The sequence below is a fragment of the Diospyros lotus genome, chromosome 7 (assembly GCF_014633365.1).
Source record: "Diospyros lotus cultivar Yz01 chromosome 7, ASM1463336v1, whole genome shotgun sequence".
Lineage (NCBI taxonomy): Eukaryota > Viridiplantae > Streptophyta > Magnoliopsida > Ericales > Ebenaceae > Diospyros > Diospyros lotus.
The window spans coordinates 2874547-2899954 of NC_068344.1; the positions used below are offsets into that span (position 1 = coordinate 2874547).

General features: G+C 37.4%; 1 protein-coding gene across 1 annotated transcript in view; it reads right to left on the reverse strand.

Annotated features, from left to right (window-relative positions):
• Positions 1–25408, reverse strand: part of LOC127805757 (serine/threonine-protein kinase 1) — a 44902-nt gene that overhangs the window by 12252 nt on the left and 7242 nt on the right. Inside the window, exons 5-11 of the mRNA XM_052342519.1 lie at positions 22882–22972; positions 22657–22709; positions 19565–19627; positions 8721–8765; positions 8290–8325; positions 6812–6867; positions 5196–5277 (exon numbers count right to left, since the gene is read on the reverse strand). Of these exons, the coding sequence (XP_052198479.1) occupies positions 5196–5277; positions 6812–6867; positions 8290–8325; positions 8721–8765; positions 19565–19627; positions 22657–22709; positions 22882–22972 (426 nt within the window). The remainder of the gene's footprint in view (positions 1–5195; positions 5278–6811; positions 6868–8289; positions 8326–8720; positions 8766–19564; positions 19628–22656; positions 22710–22881; positions 22973–25408) is intronic.

Below are 25408 nucleotides of genomic sequence, written 5' to 3' on the forward strand. Positions count from 1 at the left end.
CCCACTAGGTGGGGTCGCCTACATAAATTCTAACTCAAACATTTCAATCTATGGTCATATCTTCTACAAGACCCTTATAACTCATATCATCAAAACTGACCATGCCAATGTGACTAAAATCAATAGTATTACAGAAAAATGCACTCCATTAATCTCAAGCATTCCTTTCTTTCCAATAGCAACTTCTACCCATGTGTTTCTTTGCACGATTCTCCAGCCAATTGTCTCCCATTCACAGCATTATAGTAGCATCCTGAAATCCGCATCTTCAGCTCCAGAGTACGTATGAAATTTATGGCCTACTGCCCAACTGATTGTCAATAAATAATAGAAAGTATCTGCATTACCATTTTATACTCCAACATTGATGTACATTTTATAAATGAGGGAATTTAAAAAAAAAAAAAAAGCAAAAAAGAAGAAAAAATTCATGGAAGATTTATACCTGTAAGTACAATGGTTGAGACAAACTGTATAAAATAATAAAATTTCAGTACGCAATTTGGTACAAAAAGCTGACCTAGCACCAGTAAATGTTCCAAATCTTTTTTTTTTTTTTTTTTGACTAGTAACAATCCCAATACCAGCCCTAAAATGACGGTTCTTGGTGCGTTAGATATTATAATATTCAGCCAATCCAATATGCACCACTTCCTCTCAAGCTCTGTCACACTATCCAAACCTTCAATTTTAAGTTTTATCTAATTTAACAAACCAGGGTCTACAGAAGATTTTGTTGTGAGATAGCTAATTAAGCAAGCTCGACAATGAAATGTGCCACATGACCAGCCAAACCAGTTTAAATCTTCATTTTTATTAGCTAGCAATCTAATAGTAGGTGTCAAGGAGGAAAGAGTAGGAGACAGACAAAACATTTCAGAAAACTTCAAGTGAAAAGAACCATCACTTAAAACAGGGAAAGCCCTACCACTCATTTTTAGGGTAAATTGATCGTACACCTCCTAAACTTTAGGCTTTTGGCCTGGACACCCCCCTAAACTCTATATTTCACCAAATTAGTCCCCCAGAACTTTTCCAATTTAGCCACAACCACCTTTTTGTTACTAACAGCGTTCAAAGGGTGTTCAAGCCAAAGGCCTGAGGTTCAAGGGGTGTACCTTCAATTTGGTTAATATTGTTAGAAATGGAAGGGGTGTCGTGGCTAATTCAAGAAAGTTCAGTGGCTGAATCAGCAAAATATAAAGTTCAAGAGGTGTATGATCAATTTACCCCCATCTTTATTACCTAACTCTTGGCAATCTTTCCTAGTTTAACTATTGTAATTTTCTCATCAGAGATAGTGTGCCTTCTTTTCTCATCGGGAGGGAAATTGTTACAACCCAATGGTACAAGAAGGCACAATTGCTCTCGATGAGAAAATTCTTGTCCCCCAAGAATTTAGAGCAACTGTGCCTTCTTCGTCACCCAATTCCCGCCGATTCTTCTTCTTCGTTTTTGTCCTCTATTCCTTTCATATTAACTAATTGTTTTTGGCATTAGTGGTCGGGACTAAATTTATCTTCACATTTATAACATAATCCTAACTTCTGTCTCTGCTCCATAGTAGATGATTTGGCTGCATCAGGGTTGGGATAGACCTTAGAATTCACATTCAGTTGATTCCTTTCCACTAGTGGATAGAACAAAGGCTGAATTTCCGTTGTGATCGTGTACTTATTGAAAATCGCTTCCAATGTAAGCTCCTATAGTTTTTCCTTCTCAATCGCCTATTTCACTGTTTTAGGCATCATCATCTTAACCATAGGTCTCAATTCATCTTTTAACCCACTAATGAAACTTGATACAGAGTATAATTCAGTTAGGTTGGGCTGTGAAGTCCACAATAGAGACCTTAGTTCTTCGAATTTCATTTGATATTCCATCTCCGAACCTTCTTGTCTTAATTTGTTGAATTCCTCAACTACATCCGTCATATTCTTTTCACCAAATCGATCACACAATTCCTCAACAAGCTCTATCCAACTAGCCTCATTTCCCTTGGCTTGGGTCCACCCTTGGTACCATGAGTTAGCCATATCATTGAGATAGGTTGCTGCCAAGGTAATCCTCTACCCTTTGGTAACTAGATAGAATTGAAAGAATTTTTCAAAACGGCAGATCCGCCACCTTGGTTTCAGTCCCCTCAAACATGGGAATCTCTAACTGTGGCATTGGCGTGTGGATAGGAATGTGGGAGGAAGATCCCCGTACCTGGATACCTTGTTTCAGTGTAGATTGATCCTCTATTTCCAACCCTTCGTGGGGCCTAGGAAAGATGCCCTTGTGAGGCAAAATCAGGTTGGAATTTTTCCTTGGAGGGAAGTCTTGCGACAGTCAAAATTGGGGCAACGATGCTAGCATGTTGAACATACTGTTAATTTTTGGCCATATTGCTCCACATCCTCGTTCTTTTCCAATTCTCGTACACTATCCCTGATCTGAAATGTCTGCCCTGCTTTGGCGCATGGCCTCTTGGGTCTGCACCATGCCAACTTCCAGTGCCTCCATCCTCGCTTCTAGTTGCCTCATCCTGGTTTCGTTGGCCATCCTTTGATTGAATCACGATCTGGGTCAAAACTGAGTGCTCAATTCGGTCGTACTACTACTCGGCCCCAAACGCCCCACTAATCAGAGTTGCTGCCAGCCAGCAATCTCTCGACTTCTACCTTTGAGTCGCACCTAAACATTCGTCGTCACCCTCTCCTCATCTGAGGATCGTTTTCTGATGCAATCTTGGGATTTCACCGCAAATCGGCAAAAATTAACAATTGAACAAGAGAAGTCGAAAACCCAAGACTTCTCGTTAACCTCCTATAACCTAATTGATCTTGGGTTGGTCTTAATCAGTCAAACCGAGAGTTGTTGCTTCACCTTCGAGTCCACCAAGAATTGATCAAAGGAACCCGCCAAGCTTGCTCCGCCTTCAACGCCTTCAAATTCAAATCTTACGTATCGCTATGAAAAGCCTTCAAATTCTCAGTCGAGAATCCGAAATTCACCGCCAAGGAACGTTCGGCTCTAATACCAAATTGTCATACCCTTGAGTTGGGGGTTGGGCAATCTGGGAATTTGGGTGAAATTTCAAAAAAGAGGATAGAAGTTGAGGAAGAAACAAATAGAACAAGAGAGAGAGGAAGAACAAGAGGCAAAATTAGAGAGAGGGAAGAGAGTGAGAGAGTTCTATTATTCCGAAAACTGCTTTAACTCTTTTACAACAGCCTTCTTAAAGGCTACTCCTTTCAATTAGATAGCTAACTGTCAACTATAGGAGTTGTAACTGTTATAACTATTCTAACACCTATCGCCAACCACCTATAACCACTTAACCTCTTATTGTTACAGTGGGTTACAAGAATTCACCCCCAATGTCTAATCTACCCTTGGGTCGTAACAATTGCCTCCAAACAACATGTAGCTTTTGATCAGCTTAGTACAACTCCTCAAGTTACAAAAATACTGAAGTTGAATGCCATATCCCTCCAATCTCCATCCTTGGCTTAAGGGGTCTAGAAGAAATCCAATTGGCAAAGCCACCACCAGGTATGTTCCACCCTTGTTCTCAAGGCATTAGAAAACCAACTTTCTATCCCCATTGCAAAAGTCTTCTCAAATTCCTAGCCCCTTTCTCAAGAACCCTACAAATTCTAAATAGTTCATTAGCCAAGACAACGAATGAATGTCCATAACCCCTTGCCTTTCTTTACTGCTACATAGTAATTTCCTCCTCCTTCCAAAAGTTCGAATATCTTCCATTTTAGCTTCAAAAGCTCCTTTCTCCCCCACCCCAGAAACTTTTTGGTTAAATTCATGGTGGACTACAAGTGTAGACCATAGTAGCTCCCACAGACAAGTAGGTCAAAAATAACAAAGTTTGCAAGTTCAAGTTATACTTGGTATGTTGCTATAAGGTGTGTCACCTTGTCTGATTAGCAACTTCGCATTAGCAAGCTTGCCCAATTCAATGAGGCTTTGATGGGTACGTGGACATGGGAGTTTGTTTAAAGGGAAAATAGGTTGTCATGGTGAGAGGTTATCATGGCAAAATATGGCTGCAACTAAGGTGGTTGATCAAAAAGGTTCATTAGATCGGTCTATTAGGTAGGTCTTTAGAGAACTACTATATGAGTTTGTGCTAGAATCCAATTTAGGGAACCAGAGTAAGATTTTGGTTGGATTATAGGTGGAGTCATAGACTTTCTCATCAGTCTTTCCCTTATCACTTTTGCTTGACAAAGGACAACGGAGTGATAGATGAGATTGTCTCTCTCTTTAGGTATTGATTGGATCCTTCATTTTAGGTGAAACCTCCAAGAATAGGAGGTGGATAGACTGATTTCTTTGGCCCTTTTTTTTATAAGCATGCTCCTCCTGAACCATGGGAGGACCCTTGGATTTGGCACCCAAGAAACTTCGGATTTTTGGTCATCTGCTCATAGTATGGGTCTCTGTCATTATGGGGTGTCTCAATTGTGCAGAGAGCTATCTGGAGAGCACGGGCTCCCTTTAGAGTGGTTCATTTGGTCTACTTCCCTTGGGGCTATTCTGATTAATGAAAACTTGGGGGAAATGAGCCAGGTTGTGATAGTCTGGTACTATATGTGCTAACTAATGAGAACTTTGGGAAGATAAAGAGAGGTCATGGTTGACTACTGTTATATGCACAAGGAGGAGGGGAACTGATCATCTTTTCCCTTCACTATGAGATGGTGCATGATGTGTTTTGCCTCCTTCCTCTATCTTTGAAGTGCACTAGGAAACCTCAACAATGAATTTGCTGCTTTCCTAGAGTCCCTTCCCAATCCATGCTCAAGATTGGTGGGTCCATCCTTCGTGTGTGATGTGTCCCTCACCAATGGAATGCAATAGTAGCCAGTTTGACATTACAACGCATTCAAGCTGTTTTAAAGGGAATCATTCCTTTTATCTTTTTTCATGTATGAGAAAGGACGTTCCCTTTCTTTTCAATCCACTCTCAGTTTTTTGGGTGAGTGACACGGGGCCTATGGATGTATACATCTTTTGTTTACATTCATGTGGTGCTTGTATCTTTTGTATAGGATTCACCTGATAAGGCTTTTCTTTCTATCTTTGTCATGCAATATAGGGTTATCAATCAATAAAAAAGAAAAGAAAAAATTACTCCCACTGAGATACGAATTAAAATTTATTAATTAAAATACACTATTTTGACAAACCTTTAGCATCTCAGATGCAGTAGGACGTAGACGTGGATCTTTTGTGAGGCACTTTGCAATAAAGTCATGAAACAAAAGTGACCTGCAGAAGTAAAGTAGAAATTAGCCTGGTCACTACATGATAGCATCAATGTCATGGATCCCAAGTGCAAATTCCACATATAATTTCACATTGGGCTTTTGTGATGACATAAGGGTAGTCCAGCTTCTAGAAGGGAAATTACGCATGTGAATTCTAGCTGCAAAAAGATAGTTCCAAGCAGGGATATATAGCTTTGACTAAACTCTTGCATACATCAATTGTTGCACTTTGTTACGGACAGCGACTAATTGCTACAAATTTTAAGTCATCAATAATATTCATATCATCTGCATTATTATTTTTCTCCACAATGGCAGAAGTGATGGTGGTGAATAACTTAGTACATATAGTTCAGCACATCTAAGTTTCAAGTCTCCCAGTATGTTCTCCATTTTTCTTGTTTGTCATCCACTCTTGTTTCCGCTTTTGAAGGTGCACCTTGGTCAAGTCTATTTACCTTGTCAATCCACAATGCAGGGTGGAAAAAATATACAGTTGTGCAAGCCTTTTACAACTTGATATGTGCCATGGGGCAACCTCCTTACCAACTTAAGCTTTAGGGATAATATACTAGCAATTATTGCCATTACTGACTTCTTAACGAGAATCAATTGCAATGGGGCCATGTTACGCTTTGTTGTACTTTGGGAAGAAAATAAAATTAAATAGAATTGTGGAGGAGGCATATCTGACATTTATGCCAACACTGTTTACTTAGTTCTCATTTCCTTCAGGCTTCTCCAAAAGGGATTGGTGGACCCTACATGTTTTGACTATTCATGTTCTCTTTGACTTCCAGATTTATGAATCTACTCTTATACAGGCTTCCACTTCTTGGTGATGTGAATAGAACTTAGTTCAATAAAGTTAGTACTACTAATGTTAAATGAGAAGGCCGCCTTAGCTTACATGAAGCTGCTTCAAAATAAGAACGTACATAGATACATTTTTTACAGCCCAAAACACATTTCGAGTATATGACACTTCCAATAGTACAGTTTTCTTTTTTCCACCGAAACACAACTGTAAGAAAAATAACATATGCCATATAAGTCCCAGTTAATAGTCAGTTGGGTTTAACAGTCTATTATAGTGAAACTATACCAACCTCAACCAGAATTTGTTTTATAAACCCAGGATTGAACAGAACCCCTTCAAATTCAAATCAAGCCAATAAATTGAGGTCAAGTTATTCAATTTCGTAGGTTTTACCCATCAAAAGTTGCATCAAGGACCAAAGTATCCTGCTCGTATTAAAGCACTATAAAGGAAAAGGAAGCCTATGGATGAAAGAAGATAATTTTAACGACAATAAGAAATGAGATCTAAAACCTAGATGGGGTATAATGACTTGAAAGGCTTGTGAATCAGTCTTACAAAATGATACCATTGAGTCATAGCTGCATTATCAGTTCAAGTTTTAGTAATCATGCCAATCAATGTAATTCTTAAAAATCAAATACAATTTAAATAAGGATAAATATCTGGAAAATGCGGATTACCAGAGAACTGAGAGAGAGAGAGAGAGACGAACCATTTCTCTTTATCCTCAAGCATTGGAGCTGGTTCAATGGATATCATGAACAATACCTATCATTGACAATAGATCTATGAGCTATTCAAATTGAGTCATCTACCTTTGGCTTTTCAATAAGATGGGAAAATAAATGGTGAATGGCATATTTTCTTGATAACTGATAAACTGGGATGAACAGAAAACACCCCCCCCCCCCCCCCCCCAAAAAAAAAAGAGTCAGAACTAGTATGGACATTTGTGTAATGGTTCTTACTTTCTTGGAGCAGAAAATTCGTAGACATGATACTATCAACAATCAATAGTTGAAAAACACATTAATAACAAATGTGCCTTCCATCTAAATTGATATCACAACCATGGACCTTCCTGTGCATGCAAAACAAGCCAAAAAAATGACAGTTTTTGCAAACATTTGTGTTGATTGAAATACTTAAGTTTAGGATCATACAATGTTTCTGTATCTCCCCCCCCCCCCCCCCAACCTTCATAAGTTGCCATTGCCTTGAGTGATAGAAATTAGATTCCATTAGTTAATCAGTTATCTATGTTGTTTATAAAGAGTTTTACAAGGTTCAGTCCATTGTTTGATATCGTGCTCAGGAGTAATTAGTAGCAAGAGAGAGAAAAAAGTGCATGGACAGCTAAATACCAGGTCTAGAATTCTGGTTAGAATTACTTTTGAAATACATAATAATCTATAGACAGCCGGTCAGTCATACACTGAACCTTAAAATATATTTATATTAGGGCTACAAAAACCCTATGATCCCAGCCCTTGATCTCTTAGGATATCATTTAATCTTAGACCCTTCAACCTTATTAAAAGTCACATGACTATTTAAAATTAGTGTCTAAAATTAAATAACAGCTTAGTAGCATCAATAAAACTAAAGAGGATTCCCCTTCTGTTTTTACTTCTCTTTGTTTTGCCCCAATTTGGAACCTTCTTATGTGTTTCTTGCCTTATCCCAAAAAATAAAAAATAAAAAGAAAAGTTCAAAGCAATAAACATCAGTATGGCTCCGAAAGTATATTTTAGGTAAACTTTATTTGCAAACATTCAAATCTACTCATTATGACTTAATCCATTTCTATGAAACTGTTGCTGTAAACAGAATAAAAGGAATGAAGATGAACAAGTTCCATTTTTTAAATGGGCAAAGACAGAGAAATATTATGTTCCAATTAGATAACTCTTCCAATTCCAATTGTTCCATGCATAAAAGACACACAAAATGCAATTAAAAAACTACACAATTGATGCTACAGATCACATTTATTATGATGACATGAACATTTGTATATATCGTTAAAAGATATTGTATCTCACAATTTTCACAGGTATTTCATTAAAAAAATCATGATGGTATGTACCACAGGTAAAATGTGCATGATGAGATACATAAACATGCATACAGACACATTTTCAATAATTAATAAGTAATTCAAAATTTCAAACACATTGAAGCACTAACCCTCATTGGATGCACTGTTGATCTAGGAGGCAGACCCTGGGAGGACAAAAAAAATAAATAGATAAATAAACAAGGGGTTTAAAGGTGTCATTGAACAGATCTGAATATATCATTAAATATATAACAACAAAAATGAAATGTTACCACAAAAATCTTTCCTTTTCCAATCCACATTCTCTTCCCCTCAGTTTTTCATCAAACAAACTGCACAGACTTTAGTTTTTCCAACATGGAACCTACTCCTCTTAAGGACTTTGTTTTCTTTTTGATTAGTTGATAAACAAAAACTTTTAATTTGTTTGATATTGCCATTACAACTGATACAACCAAAGAAAAGGACAAAGTAAGAAGTGGAATGGATTTTGAACCCAACCAACCAACTAAATCTTCTTGAAGAATGTGAATTACTTAGCACACGGAATAATGCATACCTCTGCCATTTCAATTGCGGACACTCCTAGTGCCCACACATCCACCTGAGAACATGAAGTATAAGTTAGCATGACCAAGGACTTCCACACCAGTGATATCAATATACACCAACAGAGCAGGTCAGCACCAAGATAAATAAACAACTAATCAAGTATGATTAGGTGCATTTTAGTTATATGCTTAATGTTGTTATATGATAAACATTCTTTCACACATTTAAACTTCATGATTACCATCTTACAATAACAGAGGCCTAGTCTTCTTATATTCGGTGGTTAGTTTGGAGGGGTAACAGTTGTTCATTGTTTGAGGATATTGAGCTTCTGATTCATTATCAGACAGCAAAGCAACTCATTGCCATGTTTTTAGCAGATGACCTCCTGTTTTCTGCCATTTCTTAAGAAAATCGCCTATATTAATCTGCGCACCAGAACTTTAAAAGATTTAAAGGCTGGAAGTCTATAATTCATGTAGCCGACCCCACATAGTGGGATAAAGGCTGGATATATTATAAATTAAAATCAAGAGGGCAAGCCCTGGTAACAACAGTGAGGTTGCTCCTTTGTGATTGGATGACCGTGAGTTAGGTGTAAAAACAGCCTCTTTGCAAAGCAAGGGTAAGACTATATACAAAAAATGACTGTTCCCTTACTCTCACAATGTAGGGAGCCTTAGGAATTGGGGGCGGCCTTTAATTAATTAAGCTAAGGTTTTTGCTCCTTCACATAATGTGGGTGCATTCAGACAAAATAAAGTGTGGGTCCTTTGAAGGTCTAGAGCTTCTTAGTCATCATTAGAGAATGGAAGTTACTGGCTTCTGTGTCTATTATAGAGAAGACAACCACTCTTGACGTAGAACAGCCAGAATTTTGTGAAAGAGAAGAAAAGCGTTCCCTTGATTCTTGCCACATAAGGAGCCTAAGAATTGGGGATACCATTTAATTAATTATCCTAACAAAATAAATACGAAGAAAAATATAAATATAAATTTAAATTTCAGAATTAAAAAAAATAAATAAATCTTACTGTAAAAATAGCAGCAACTAGGCTTTGAAAATGTAGGCAAAAAAGACTATTCGTATTATCCTCTTTATAACCTCAGAATTTATAGTTTAGGAATCTAAAAGAGGAAAGAATACACAAGGAAAGCATACATGAGGAAGAGGTGTCAGTGCAGTGGACTGATACTGCTGATACTACTGGTACAGTGTTGGATTTGAGGGAAGAAGGTGGAGAGACTATTGCTGATTAGAGGGCAGAAGGTGGAGAGAATGTTGTTGATTTTTATAATTCAGCTAATATTGACAAATCCATGCAGGAGGACGAAACATGGAATACTGATCAATATCAAGGACCAAACAAACTTGGTAATGGGGAGTTTTTGACTTATTTTCAAAGGAAACAAGCCCATCAACAAAGTCTACCTAGCCAAGAAGATTCCCAGAACCTCATTAATCCAGGTAAACACTTCACTGAATCTAAACAACTTCTAGCTTCTAGTCAATTTCCAACAACTAACCCTGATCTTGATGCTACAATTCCTGAAACTAAACCTGTTTTTGATTCTTCATTTAAACTCTCTGATTTGTATCTCCCTATAGTTATCAAAAAAGGAGTTAGGAGCTATACACAGCATCCTATCTCCAAATCTGTTACTTATAATTCATTGTTTGCCTCCTATAAAAAAATTTCCATCCTCTTTAGAATCAATAATAATACCCAGAGATTGGAAACATGCTATGGTGGAGGAAATGAAAACCCTAAGGAAGAATAATACATGGAAACTCACTGAACTGCCACCTAATAAGAAACTAATTGGTTGTAAATAGGTTTTCACTATTAAATACAAGGCAGATGGAACAGTTAAAAGATAGAAGGCAAGACTGGTGGCTAAGGGGCTTACTCAAACCTATGGAGTGGACTATGAAGGGACTTTTCCCCTAGTAGCAAAAATGAAGACAATACGAATTCTTCTATCATGTGCAACTATTCTAAACTGGAACCTATATCAATTGAATGTAAAGAATGCTTTTCTACATGGAGAGCTGGGAGAAGGAGTATACAAGGAGATCCCACCAAGTTTCAACAATTTAGAGAAGCAAGGGAAAGTTTGCAGGTTAAAGAAGGCCATATATGGTCTAAAACAGTCCCCTAAATCTTGGTTTGACAGGTTTAGCAGGGTTGTAATAAGGCTTGGTTATCAATAAAGTAATACCGATCACACCATGTTCTCTAAAAGAAAGGAATACAAGCTAACTATTCTTATTGTTTATGTTGATGACATAGTGGTGACAAGAAATGACCATGAAGGAATATGTCAGTTGAAGGAATACTTGAGGGAAGAATTTAAGATCAAGGATCTTCGGCAGCTAAGGTACTTCTTGAGAATTAAAGTAGCCGAATTAGACAAGGGCATTTTTATTTACCAAAGAAAATATGTTCTAAATTTATTGATTTAGATAAGTATGTTGGGATGTAAGCCTGTAGATTCACCCATTGCAGTAAATCACAGACTTAGAGATGATGAATGTGAAAAGGCTAATAAAGACAGGTATCAAAGGCTGGTTGGGAAGCTAATATATTGTCCCATATAAGACCAGATATTGCCTATGCAATAGGGGTTGTAAGCCAATTCATGTATAATCCTAAGTCAATTCATATAGAGGCTGTCTACATGATTTTAAGGTATCTAAAAACAACTCCTGAGAAAAGTTTACTGCTTTCTAACCATAACCATCTGAATGTAGAGGGATACATGGATGTAGATTGAGCTAAATCCCTAGATGATAGAAGAACAATCTTAGGATATTGCACCTTTGTTGGAGGTAACCTAGTTACATGGAGGAGTAAGAAACAATCAATTGTGGTTAGGTCTAGTGCTGAAGCTGAGTACAGGGCAAAGGCCCTAGGTGTATGTAAGCTATTATGGGTGAATAAGGTTATGACAAAGCTAGAATTGCCTAAAAATGAGCCATTCTTACTATATAGTGACAGCAAATCTGCAATCAATATTGCTAATAATCCTATTCGACATGATAGGACTAAACACACTAAGATCGATAGATACTTTATAAAGGAGAAACTAGTCAATGGACAACTTTACATTCCATTTGTTCAGTCAAGGCATCAGCTAGTAGATGCCTTCACCAAGGCTTTACATAGCAAGGGGCCAAGGGCTCCATGACTATGATATCCAAGATGGGTGTGGAGGATATTCATAAATCATCTTGAGGGAAAGTGTTGGAATCTCGGTAAAGATAGTAGGCAAGACAGTTGTTATAGTTGTAAGTATATGGTTATTATGGAAAGGTTAACCATAGTGGTGCAAGGCTATAAATGGTTGATTCTATGGCAATAATCAAACAAGACAACAAAGCAATCAATCTAAAATAATCGTGAATATATATAAGTTGTAATTAAGATGTTTCTTGTACTTTGGTACCAATATTCTCCCCCCGAAAAAGTGATTGGTTGGACTAAAAATAAATGTCATCCTCTCTAAATGTGACATCCATACCAAAGTTACCAGGAACGCAGTACGCTTTGGTTCGTGGTACGGGTTCGAGTACGTGGTACGTCACCTGGCTAGATATGTGGTACGTAGGGGTAGGCTTAGTTGGTGTGCTATTTTGGGACGTGGTATGTTTGAAAATTTTGCTCGATTCGTTCTTTATATTATCAAATTCATATATTCAATAAGTTTAATATAATTTCACAATTTTTCTTTTTAAGTTATATAAAGCTTAAACAATGTTAATTAGAAAGAAAACTACACTATATATATACACACACACTGTAAAAAATTAAAATTCTGCATAAAATAAATGTTATGAAGACAAGATAAATGTCAAGACAAGATTCATAGTAGTGTTAAATATTTAGTGGCTAGTAATGAACGTATTTAGTAGTTTGTCTGCCATTGTCTCATGGTTGTTGGAGCTATTAACCCCTCATCTTCAACTCTTAATTTCTTATTTGGAGCAAATATTATGTTTCCAATGGTGGATTTACAGCCCACAATTAAATTTAAATTTATAGGGTAAAAAAATTATTTTTTACCAATAGCCCAACCCCCAATTTGCACCCACTGACCCACCCCCCTTTCTCGCTCTCGTCTTGCACCTGCCCTTCTACTGCTCTGCTCCTTTTCTCGCTCTTGCCTTTGCCCCTCTGGCTCGCTTGATCCATGGCTCGCTCTCGCTTGCCCTCGGTTGCTACCACTCTCTTGCTCTCACAGCCTCGCTCACTCCTTTATTTCTGGTTGTCGTCCTAGAGGAGTTGTCGGTTGTTAGAGACACTAATTTGGTTGGAAACGCGTCGCTGGGCATTGTGATTGACCGAACGAGGAATCGGTCGCTGGTGGTGGTTGCTGACTTATTTGGCAGCTGGTATGTTTTCTCTTCTCTTCTATGATTCTCTTCTCTGCCGATGGCAGTCGTTGGTATGTTTGGTAGCTGGTATATTTTCAGCTCCAGTTCGTTGATTATAGCATCCCAGTGTGCACACTGCTATGAACCAGTTCGAAAATGCACCGCAAACTGGGACGCACGAACCAGTTTGTGGTTCTTAAGGGAGGAGAACAAACCAAGTAACTATGATCCATACTTACAAAAAACTTCCAAATAGGTAGATGGTAGCACTTATGCCCTTTCTGTGTAGCAAAATACCCAACGAATATACATTTGAGAGTTCGAAGGTATAATTTGTTGATTATAGGAGTGTGATTTCAAACATAGCAGGTGCAGCCAAACACCCTGGGAGGGATAGTATAGGAAAGACCCCCATTAGGAGCTCCAAAGGTGTTATGAAATTGAGAGTCATGAGTGGCATCCTATTGATTAAATAGGCAGCAGTAAGAACTGCATCACCCCAGTAAACTTTGGGAGCATGCATAGCAACGAGCATTGACCTAGAGACCTCCAAGAGATGTCTATTTTTCCTTTCTGCTACATAATTCTGAGCAGGGGTATCAACACAACTGGTTTAATGTATGATCCCTTGATCCCGGAGATACTCTTGGAAAGCAGCATCCTTATATTATTATAAGCCATTATAACTCCTGAGGACTTGAATTTTTGTATTAAATTGAGTAGTTACCATCTTGTGAAAGGACTTGAAACAACGACCAACTTAAATTTTAGGTGTCATAAGATAAACCCAAGTTGTTCGGTAATAAACCACCTGTATCCAGTGAGCGTCTTAACCCTACTAGGTTCCCAAACATCTAAATGAACAATCATGAAAGGCTTAATACTCCTTTTATTGATTGTAGGGTAAGTACTTCTTGCATGTTTACCAAACTCACAAGCTTCACAAAGTATACTGGTATCACTCCATTGTTTACTCAAACTAGGAATAATCTTCCCTATCACTGAAAAAGAAGGATGACCTAATCTTTGATGCTACTACATTAGCACATTCTCAGCTGAGGTCAATTGGTTAACCTTTAGAGCTTGGTCTTCAAGCTGAGAGAATGATTTATTGTCCAGCAACTACAAGCCATCAACCAGTCCACCAAAGCCAATCATTTTTCCTGTGCTCACCTCCTAAAAAACAAAAATGGGTAGGGAAAAAAAGTAATTTTACAATTTAGGGAATTTGTGATAGAACTTACAGATAGCAAGTTATTTGCAAAATTAGGAACAAGAAGAACGAATGATAGTTTGAGGTTTTTGTTGCAGTTAATAGTCCCTTTTCGAAAAATAGGAGAGAGGGTACCATCTGCAATTCTAACCTTTTTCCTTCCAAAACATGGGGTATAGGTCAAGTATGAATTAGATAATCTAGGCATATAGGCTGAAGCCCCATAATCTATGATCTAGGTTGGTTGTTCTACAGAATTTGAGGAATACCTTGAGTAGGAGCACCATTAGTTGTACCTACTTGAGCGTAGTGTGGTGTAGAAGTGATGCTTGAGTCCATCGTCATCTTAGTTATTAGTTGTTGTATGAAAACTAGTTCTTCCCTTGAGAGACTAGTTTTTTTTAGGTTCTGATTGTGGCTCTCATTCAGTTTGGATAGTTTCTGACATATGAACTTGATGACGTCCCCCCTGCCTTTTTTCCTTTCCCTTAGTAGGTCTGTCATGTAGAGACTAGCAAGTCTCCTTTGTATGCCTAGGTTTTCAACAATATTCACACCTCAACAGATTCTTACTGATACTCCTATGGCCAGTAGAGGTTCTATCAAGTGATGGTTTCACCATCATAACCGATCTGTTTATTATATCAAGCTAGAGCATAACACTCCTCCTACTCTCTTTTTGGTGAACATAAGAATAAGCCTGCTTTAAGGTGAGTAAAAGCTCTCTACCTAAGATCTGAACCCTTATTTGATAAAACTCTACATTAAACCTAGTCAAAAAATCAAATCCTCTTTCTTTATTAATGATTTTTTGGATCTTAGAATGTTGTGTTTGCCCCAAGTTTGAGCAATAGGAGATTAGTAAATATTGGTGATTCATTGACCGGAAGTTAGAACAATTAGGTTTCAAATAACAAGTGTAATTTACTTAATTTTTTGGAGGTCTAATTGTAATATCCCAATGTCGATTAAGTTACATTGGGGTGTTCACCTTTTTCTATAAATAAGAGGGCAGGGGGCAGTCAAGTGAATGAAGGAGAGTTCTCACTTTCATCTATGATCGAGTGCTATTTTCATTCTTGTCTTGAGAAAATAAAGGCTGGGTGATAAAGATTTAGTCTTGTGTATTCTTGAGAGAATGAGAAGTTTGTACTCGGGGATATAAATGAGGGCAAGAGGTTGATGTACTGATCATATTTTCGACTGAATAAAGAGTGCTATGTGGGTGTTAGACTGTTGGATGTAGGATTGCTTAAGTGCATTCCGAACCAGGATAAATCTCGATCTTGCGGTTTGTTGTTTCGCTTACTGTTCTTATATTTCATTATGTTATAACTGCTTACTTTATTGGATCTCTAATTCTATGAGAAGGGCTGTGTGAAAGTTTCTTCTCACCGTTCCTGGTTCGTAAGTCCTAATATCAACATAGAAGCATCCTTAGGACATTCCGCCTGAAAATCTTGATAATTATCTAGCTCTTGCCATAGACTGTTTAATTTGGCATAATATTGAGAAATTGACCACTCACCTTGTTTAGTTTCATGTACCTTTTTTTTAGATCTCGTAAATTTGTGCATCATGTCCTACTTGAGAGTAGGTCCCAAATGCAACATTCTAGATCTTCCATGTTGTATTAAGTAGTAGATATCCCTTGGCAATGTGTCATGACCCTAGGGGCTTACTTGTAATTTCTTTTAAATTTTCAAATGTAAGCAGGAGACAACTGAATATTGGCATTGTTGTTTCCTCCCTTGGTAAATTGTAACCGCAAGGATAATAAGCCAATAAAAGACTCAGTCGAAGGATGGGAATTCATTGTGGAATGAGAATTCAATTCTTTCCCTCTAAAATTCTATCTCTCCCTTTCCCTCCAATTCTCTCTCTCTCTCTCTCTCTCTCTCTCTCTATTCTTCCTCTTTTTCCCTCTCTTTCTCCCTTCTTAAACACCCCAAGTTCAAGTCTCTAGCCCAAGGCTTGACACAATGTTTGGTTGCATTCAATTAATCAACCAAGACATTACAAAGGAGTTCTTTATTTCCCATTGTCAAGCTTGTACATCTCCAACGACAAGTTTTTGACTTTTCATGCCAATGATGTAGTCTTCCAATCCTCAAGCTTTGATGAACAGTTTGTAGGAGCAGGACCAAGCTAGATAGTTACTTCCATCTCGTTCCACTGGACTAATCAGGAAGGATAGATTTTCGGAGGGTACTGTAGTTTTAGGCCTCTCACTAGGCACTACAACCCTTGTAACATGATCTAACCTCCTCTTGGGACATGTTCACTCAAACTATTGTCTTTTTTGCACTTAGCCTAGTTGTGACTCTGATACCATATAACAATAGCAACAACTAGGCTTTGAAAAAGTAACAAAAAAGACTACTTGCCTCTTCAGATTATCCTCTATTTATAACCTCAGAATTTACAATTTTGGAATCTAAAAGAGGAAAGAATACATAAGGAAAGTATATACAAGAAACATCCTAATTACAACTTATATACATTCACAATTATTTTAGATTTATTGCTTTGTTGTCATCCTTGATTAATGCCATAGAATCAACCATTTACAGCCTTGCACCACTATGGTCAACCTTTCCATAATAACCATATACTTGCAGCTATCTTGCATGCTATCTTTACCCAAGATTCCAACACTTACCAAATATCAAACATTAAAAATTAACAATAATAACTTCTCATTATTCTCTCCTTGTTTGAAGAAAACTTGTCATCGAGTTTTGGACCAACTCATTCAAAGTGGTTAGAACTTGCACCTACTTGTCATGACCCTAGGGTTTAGCTAGGGTCTAGGAAGGAATTTGGATAATAGTTTGAGGAAGATAGAGCAAAGAAGAGGGCAAGGATGAATAGAACAGAATTGAGGGGGAGAGAGAATAGCTGTGGGAGAGTATTGAGAGAGGGAATTGAGATTCAAATCATTCATTAAGCTTCCTTCCTCTAACTACTCAAGCCTATTTATAGGCTTACAATTGAAGATACTAACAACAACAACATAAAATGCAACTAATAAGGAAAACACATGACATGCATTACTAATATATCCTTGGGGTTCCTTAGGGTCGTGACACTACTATGCTAGATCCCATTGGCTCTTATAAAACTCCAGTAGGCAGTGTCAAAGAGTGCCAACTCCTCTTTAGGAATCCAAGTGTAAGCTAAATTTGAGGGATTCACCCAATGAACAACAAAACATTGAATCTAACAATTTGTCCATCCCTAGAAAAAGTAATCTACTTGTCTAATCATAAGTAATAGGTAATTGTGATAAGGTGTGGCTTGGGGTCAAGGAGGTTTAGTAGGTGAATCAACAAAAGGATCATCAGGTGGTGTGATACGGCCTCTATATACAACAAGGTCCTCAACATTAAATGTGGAGCTAAAGCTAAAACCAAAATCAAGTGGTATTTCAGTGACATGTTTTTGGCCCAATTCATTTCAGAATTTTTAAAGGACTCGCATTATGAGCTTGCAACTTGGAGATAGTCCCTAGAGGAACAGCTTAGCCTAAGGCAAGCCATCAAGTAATCACCAATATTAAATTCAACATAACGCTTGTGACTGTCAGCTAAAAGGTTGTATAATCCACTACTCACCTCAAGTTGTTTATTAATCTCAATATGTAAATCACAAATATTTTATGCATATACCTCAGCAAATTTTAACACTCAGACATGGGGTGACATGGGAATGAGGTCTAATGGCTTCCTAGGTTTGTAACCATGCACTACTCCAATGGACTCATAGCAATAGACCAATTAATAAGTTTATTATACGCAAATTGTTTAATGGAGAAACAAATTCCAATTCCTTTAGTAGTCTTCCACTAAACATCTCAACAAATTTGCTAGACTTCAGTTGACAACCTTAGTTTGTCTGGGGATGATATGCAATGGAAATTTTCAAATTGATGTAAATGCCATAGGCTTTTCCAAAAATAACTAGAGAATTGAACACGTCGATCAAAAACTAGTCTTAGGAAGGCCATATAGTTTGACAATTTCATTAAAGAATATCTTGGCAACCTTAAAAAGGAAAATTTTGTCACATGGGATAAAATGGGCTATTTGTAAAAGGGTCCACAACCACAATAATCAACTCATGCCTTCTAGGGGTGTAGGGAAAACCAAGACAAAATCCATATTGACATCTTGTGTATACGCCAGTATTTTGTTTCTTATGTTGGCCATTTCACAAGTGCAACATTGAATGGCTATCTTGGCTACATCTCGTTTAGACTTGGGTCCCTCCCTCCAGACTTATTTCTTTGTCTCCTTCTACCCTCAATTTCTTCTCATCCTCTTCAAGTTTACACAATCTTTATACTGTCTACATCAAGTCCCCTTTTGTTTTTTATCATTTCTTAAGTCAATCGTGTGTGTATCTATCATCAAAACTGCCCAGTAGAACTTATCAATTTATTAGGCCAAAGAGGGTAAGCAATACTCAAGGCTCACACCATTGTCGAGTAAAAAAAAGGTCAAATATTCATCCCCACATGCAAATAGGTGGTTTTTGTGTTTCGTTGCTTTATCGCATGCCTAAAATTCTTCATACCATAATCATCTTGTACAATTCAATACTCACCAAAATAGCATGCGAGCAATCCATATAAATAAATATGGAAATCTAAATTAGGTTATCATTATTCAAATGGCACCTATAAAATGGCCTCCAACATCAAATTGGTCCATGACATGTCATGTTACTTGTAGTAAACCAAGAAAATGAACCAGAAAAATAGAGAGGAGATGAAACAGCAGCACTGCATCTCAATATTACGAGCAGGTTTTGTTAGCTTAGGGCCAATCCAAGTCCAGTCCAAACCTAAAGAAGCTTGTATAGGTACAGACCAATGAAACTCAATCTCAATCTCCAAGCTGCCTAGAACAACATCACAGCTTGTATACTTTGATGCTCAACACCCCCAAAACCTGTACCCAAGCCCATGCACATAGCATTACAAATGAACTCTAGAGAGAGCACATGTGTTATCTGGTTTATAAGGAGCAAAGCTCAGGCTGACCTGTGTAGCCTGATGCTTGTGGCCAAGCCCAAATTGAATTTGAGCTCAAGACTGGTCTTTGGATTGAGATAATGTCTACAGCCCAAAAGATATTGAACCAGCGCATGGGTTATTGAATCCAGATCAAAGAGGTTTCAACCACAGAATAACAGAGGGATGTGAAAAAAAATCATTCTATCCAGGCCCTAAATGCACTTTAATACCTCACAATACCTTTCCATCATAACGATTTTCCTGAATAACTTCTGGAGCCATCCAATGGGGAGTGCCAATGAACTGAAAATAAAGTATAAGCACCAAACACTTCATTATTGTTTAGTAAAGAAAAAACATTAACAAAGTCAATTGCATTAGCACAAGAACAAACAATCAATGAGGCACATGAAGAAAGGATACCAGAATATATGGTTAAGCATATATGAGGAACAATGATAAACATGTCAACTCAACTTAAGCAAAATATAGAAGTTTGTAAGGAGACAATAAGAATTGCTTCACTCAAAAATTACAGTGAACATGGCAAAAAAGGCACAAAACCATTCCAACAGAAACCAGGAAAGAACAGCATGCACAAATTGTATCACACACATAAGGCAGTCCCCTCATATGCATTTGGAATCCTTTGGAACAGAGGTTTTGAAAGAGAGTATGCACTTCAAACAGTCACCCAAATGCAGCAATGAAGACCAGATCAGAAGAATCTTATTTCCTTTTTCTTTTTGTATACAATATTAAAGAAATGTTTTCCGGTAAGCAAAACCATACAACAGATATTAATAACCGGATACCTTTCTCAATTACAATCAACCATCAATTATGAAACATTAGGTTAAAATGTGATAAGCTAGGTGCTGCTTCTTCATTTAATGAAGAAAGCATCATGGCACACTGACATATAGGGCAAGCATTAAGAAAGCATAATGAAAGAAAGAACATTTTCATTCTCAAATATAAGAAACAACAAATTTTGAAGTAGTTATATGTCAGAATAAAGCAGGGAATGATAGCTCTAATATCTTACTTTTAGGGCCTTAGACATTAGAAAACCTAAATAAAGATTTAGTTTGTATTAGTTCATCATTGGCTTTATTAAATTATTTTGGCCTCCTTTTAGTTTCTTCAAGCTTATTCAAAGATGGTAGAAATGTTTCAAATGTGTCTAGGTGACAGATGTACATGCTCTTATTTACAAAATGCATTAGTTATTAAAAAAAGAAGCATAAAAGGGATAGTTTTCTCTCATGGGTGTCCAAAGCTTGTCCAATATTGTTGGAAAATAACACATATAAACAAGTTTGTCACATGTGAACAAGGTTCTGCTGATGTCATACATTTTAACAAGGAGATGGCACACTAGGAGGCATCTATGGCTGCTACATAGCACTGCCCCCACTTCACAACACTTTTACTCTTTTCAAAGAAAGCAAACTCACAAAGAGCTACAAATAAAACAAATTTCTCCTCAAATGTGGTCAATATTGCAAGTCCTATAACAAAATTTCACCTCATGGTGCATAATAAATAAAATCCAGTGCTAAAAGCTAGCCTTATGTTTTCTTTTTCTTTTTTTTTCTTTTTTTTCTAATGAGTGTTTTTAGAAAACAGTATGAAGGGGGTACTACCAATTAAGATTGGTCTTCTTCTGGTCATGTTATCAACAGAAGACCCCACACCACAATTCCATGCAAATAAAAGCTGCTTTAGAATGAGTTGCAGTCCCATTTTCCAAGGGAAGAGCACAAAAAATACTTCACAACAAACAACATCCTTGTGATCTTGACCACAAAATGATATCCATAGTAATGATTCAAGAGGACCCTTAACCAAATCACAACCAGTTATACCACTCAACTTGGACCATTACTTCAAAATTGCATAATTTATCTTTCAAAAGGGCAAAAAGGAAAATAACATATTTTCTAAATAACCTCATAAAAACATGTGCATAGCCCAACATTTACCCACTACATGTTGATTCATTCCTCTCCATAATATAACATACTTGAAAAGGCCAAAAAGTGGGAAAAAAATTAAATTGAAATCATTTTGCCAATGAGGATTGAACACAATCGACACTATCAATAGAACTTCTAATACAACCCACACCCTTACTGTCTTACATGCATAAGCTTACACACTTTTGGGATATAAAAACTTATATATACATTACACATTTTTGTTCAATGTGGCCTAAATGTAAGCTAATTTCAAGATATCTGTATATATATAAAATATGCCATAACATGAGGTGAAAGTGTTTATATACAAATGGACCAGCCTCAAGGATGGCCAACATGGCAACGATTTCAGCACAACATTGAAACCATTAACAAACAAAGCTATATAAGTTTGACCCTTGAATACCCTTGTCCAACAGAAACAATCTATACCATATGAGCAATACAAAAAATAATGTTGTTGAATTGGTTATAGAAATCTATTAGTAGAACTGATTTAAAAAACAGTTTGCTGTTTATATTATTTAAATTTTGTCCCTGTAACTGCTAGAGTTATATGCTAGATATAAATAAAATAAACAACCTAAGTAAAATTCACCTTGCACCTACCAGGAAGAGTTTTTTGTTAAACTTCTTTAGCTTTTCTTTTTCTTTTTTGTTTTGGGAATATGTGATTTTAGTTTTTTTTCTTATTAACTTTTTAGCTTTTTAAGCATAAAAAAAACAAAAACAGAAAGCTCAAAATTTTAAGCTCTTTTTTCTTATTAGCACTAGCAAAATGGGCCTATTTTAGGAAATATATTTTTTTAGCTTTCTCATTACCAAAAACAATAGATTACCAAATTGCCTCTTTTAAACCTAAATAATCTACCATACAAAAAGTTAATAAAAAGAGCTATTTTGGGCATTGGCCATTACCATACAACCATCTAAGTTTTTCTTTCAAGTAAAAGCTTTTCAAAGCTTTAAAAGATCAAGCTCTTTTACTAAAAAGGCTACTCTAGACAAGCATTTATTGTTAAATTTCTTCATATAATAGAATCATATATCTTATTAGAGTTTCCCATTTAACATACTACCTGTCCGACCTTAGTTCTCACATAGTAACTATAGGGGCTGCCTTCACTATTAGAGAAGAAAAACATTTTTTTCATTGCTATCAAATTGCTACAGCAAGAGTTGCTTGACACATATGGTCATAGACCCAGGCATCAATTATAAAAACTTCACAAAATTCTTACAAACTTCCATACTCAGAAGAAGAAGAAGAAAAATTAGTCCATAAAAGAGAATATCTGAATGTGATTTTGCTAACTAAAAAGCTCTGCATTGAACTGCTTAACTGACCGTGTTACGCTTGGACATGGTTCTTGTCAATTGGGCTGCAACACCAAAATCACCTGCTCATAATTTTACAGAATATTACCCAAAAGTTTGATTCAGCATGCCATAAAACAAAACTGCATCAACTTTGGTCGTTGACAACACGACTAAATAAGTATTTTTGACAGAGATTTGATTAGATCAATTGCTATTCTAATCGAATTAGAGAAGAAGATATAGAAAACTCACCCAATTTGACCTCCCCTTGTTCCGTCAACAAGATATTACCACCTTTAATATCTCTATGTACTTTAAAGATTGAATGCAAATAAGACAGACCCTACATAAAATGGAATGAAGATTTAGACCAACAAACACAAAATATAGTCAAATAACAACCATAAAAAAACAATTATTTTCATCATTTTGAACTCAAGGCTTGATATCATGAGATTAAAATAAAAAGTAAGAGGAATGAAGTGATATAAGGCTCCTCAAGAGCACTAAGTCTAAAATCTTGTTCTTGTACTGATATAAAATAGACTCGGAACAAGCGCAGTAAAGGTGAGTGCCTTGCTTGCCTAGGTGCTCAGCAACCTCAAGGCAGTATGGAAGTGCCTTGTCTACCTCTAGGCAAGGCAGCTTTAATTAAGCAAGTGCCTTAGATGAGGCAACATGCGTATGTCACATTAGCAGGCTGTTAAGCCTTTGCGTAGTGGCTGTTAGGCCTTGTAAAAATAAACCGAGTTTGGCATAGCTGGAGGAATGTTCCAGCATGTCCGATGGACAAGTTGTAAGGCCAAGTGGGCAAGTTCGGTAACCGTTTTGGCACCCAAACTAGGTGTCCAGCCCCTGAAATGGGCTGGAGTTGAATTGGAATTTCTGGTAAATTCTGTTAGAACAGAGTTTAGGGAGAGAGAGACGAGAGAAGAGAAATGAGGAAGAAGAGAGTTTGTTATTTCATTCCGAAACTCCCTTTCTGTTTCAGCCTTCCCCTATTTATTCACTGTCAGGTAGGTTAGTTAGCTCTAACCCCCTTTCCCGCCTTTCATTCTCCTTCTACTTATTACAAAAATACCCCCCAAGTCCTAACAATCCCCCCCCCCCCCCGATGAATTAATTCTTGTCCTCAAGAATTTAGAGCAAGCTGATAGCATGGGGAAATCTTGTCAACACATCTGGCAGGTATTCCCAAGTCGGCTAGTCTGGTGGTAAATGAGACCATCGAATCAACACCTGAGTAATAGGGGCAGCTCCTCTCTAGATCACCCTTTTATCTACAATTGCCCGAGGTTCAATGGGCTCTTCTGATTCCTCCTCCATAAGTGGTAAGACAGCAGGTGATAGTCCTTCATTTCCTTCTTCTACTGGTGGCAGTGAAGTCCAAGTAGTGGCCGTTACTCCTCTAGACTTCTTTAATAAAGATACGTGGAATATCGGATGTATTCTCACATCTTCTAGTAGCTGCAACCGATAGGCCACCTCCCTTACCTTCTCTATAACTGCATAAGGCCCAAAATATTTGAGATTGAATTTGGATACTTCTCTCTTAGTAAAAGCAGGCTGCAAAAATCGTCTGACCTTCAAAAACACTACATCCCCCACATTGAACTTCCGCTCACTTCTCTTTTTATTTGCATAATGAACCATCCTACCCTTGGTAGTTGCTAATTCCCTTTTAAGCTTTGCTAAGACTTCTCTCCTTTTTCTGGAAGTATTGTTCTACATCCACCATTGTAGCAGTAGAACTCGAAATGGCAAGAAGTAATGGTGGACAGTACCCAAACATAGCTTCAAAAGAGGTACGTTTAATAGCTGTATGATATGTAGAATTGTACCACCATTGAGCAAGTGATAGCCAACGGTGCCAACTCCTAGGCCTAGCAAAACACATACAGCGAAGGTAGGCCTCTAGACATTGGTTTACTCTCTCCGTTTGTCCGTCCGTTTCCGGATGATAGGCTGTAGATAAGTGTAGATCCACTGCCAAATTCTTGAATAATTCTTGCTAAAATTTATTGGTGAAGATCTTGTCTCTGTCGGACACAATAGTCTTGGGAATTCCATGAATTTTAAAGACTGAATCTAGCAATAATTTGGCCACTTTTGAGACTGTGAAGGGATGTGTCAAACTAAGGAAATGAGCAAACTTAGTTAAATGGTCCACAATCACCAAAATTGTATCCTTGCCCTCTGATTTTAGTAAGCCTTCTATGAAATCCATTGAGATGTCCTCCCATGCTTGATCCGGAATTGGTAGTGGCTGTAATAAACCTGGTAAAGCCACTATTTCATGCTTGCATCTTTGGCACACCTCACACTCCAGCACATATTTCACCACTGTTTACTTTAATCCTGGCCAATAGAAAAAACGCCTTACCCGATGATAAGTGGCTCTTACCCCTGAATGTCTGCCCACTGCTGATCTGTGCATGGCCCTCAAAATCTGTAACTTCAGCTAGTCATCCTCCCATATCACAATTCGGCCCTTGAACCGAATGAGTCCCTCAACAAAAGCATAGCCCTGTTGTCCGTTAGGCATTATTGCTAACTGTTGTAACACTGTCTGCAACCAAGGTGTCTGGTCATAGCTCCTCACCACTTCCTACACCCATTCGAGAGTTACAGCTGATATGGCTTGGCAGACCCCTTTTTCCTCTCTTCTGGACAGCGCATCTGCCACCAAATTCTCCTTCCCTCTTCTGTATTGGATTGTATAATCCAATCCCAAGAGTTTAGAAACTCCTTTCCTCTGTAAATGAGTGTGTAATCGCTG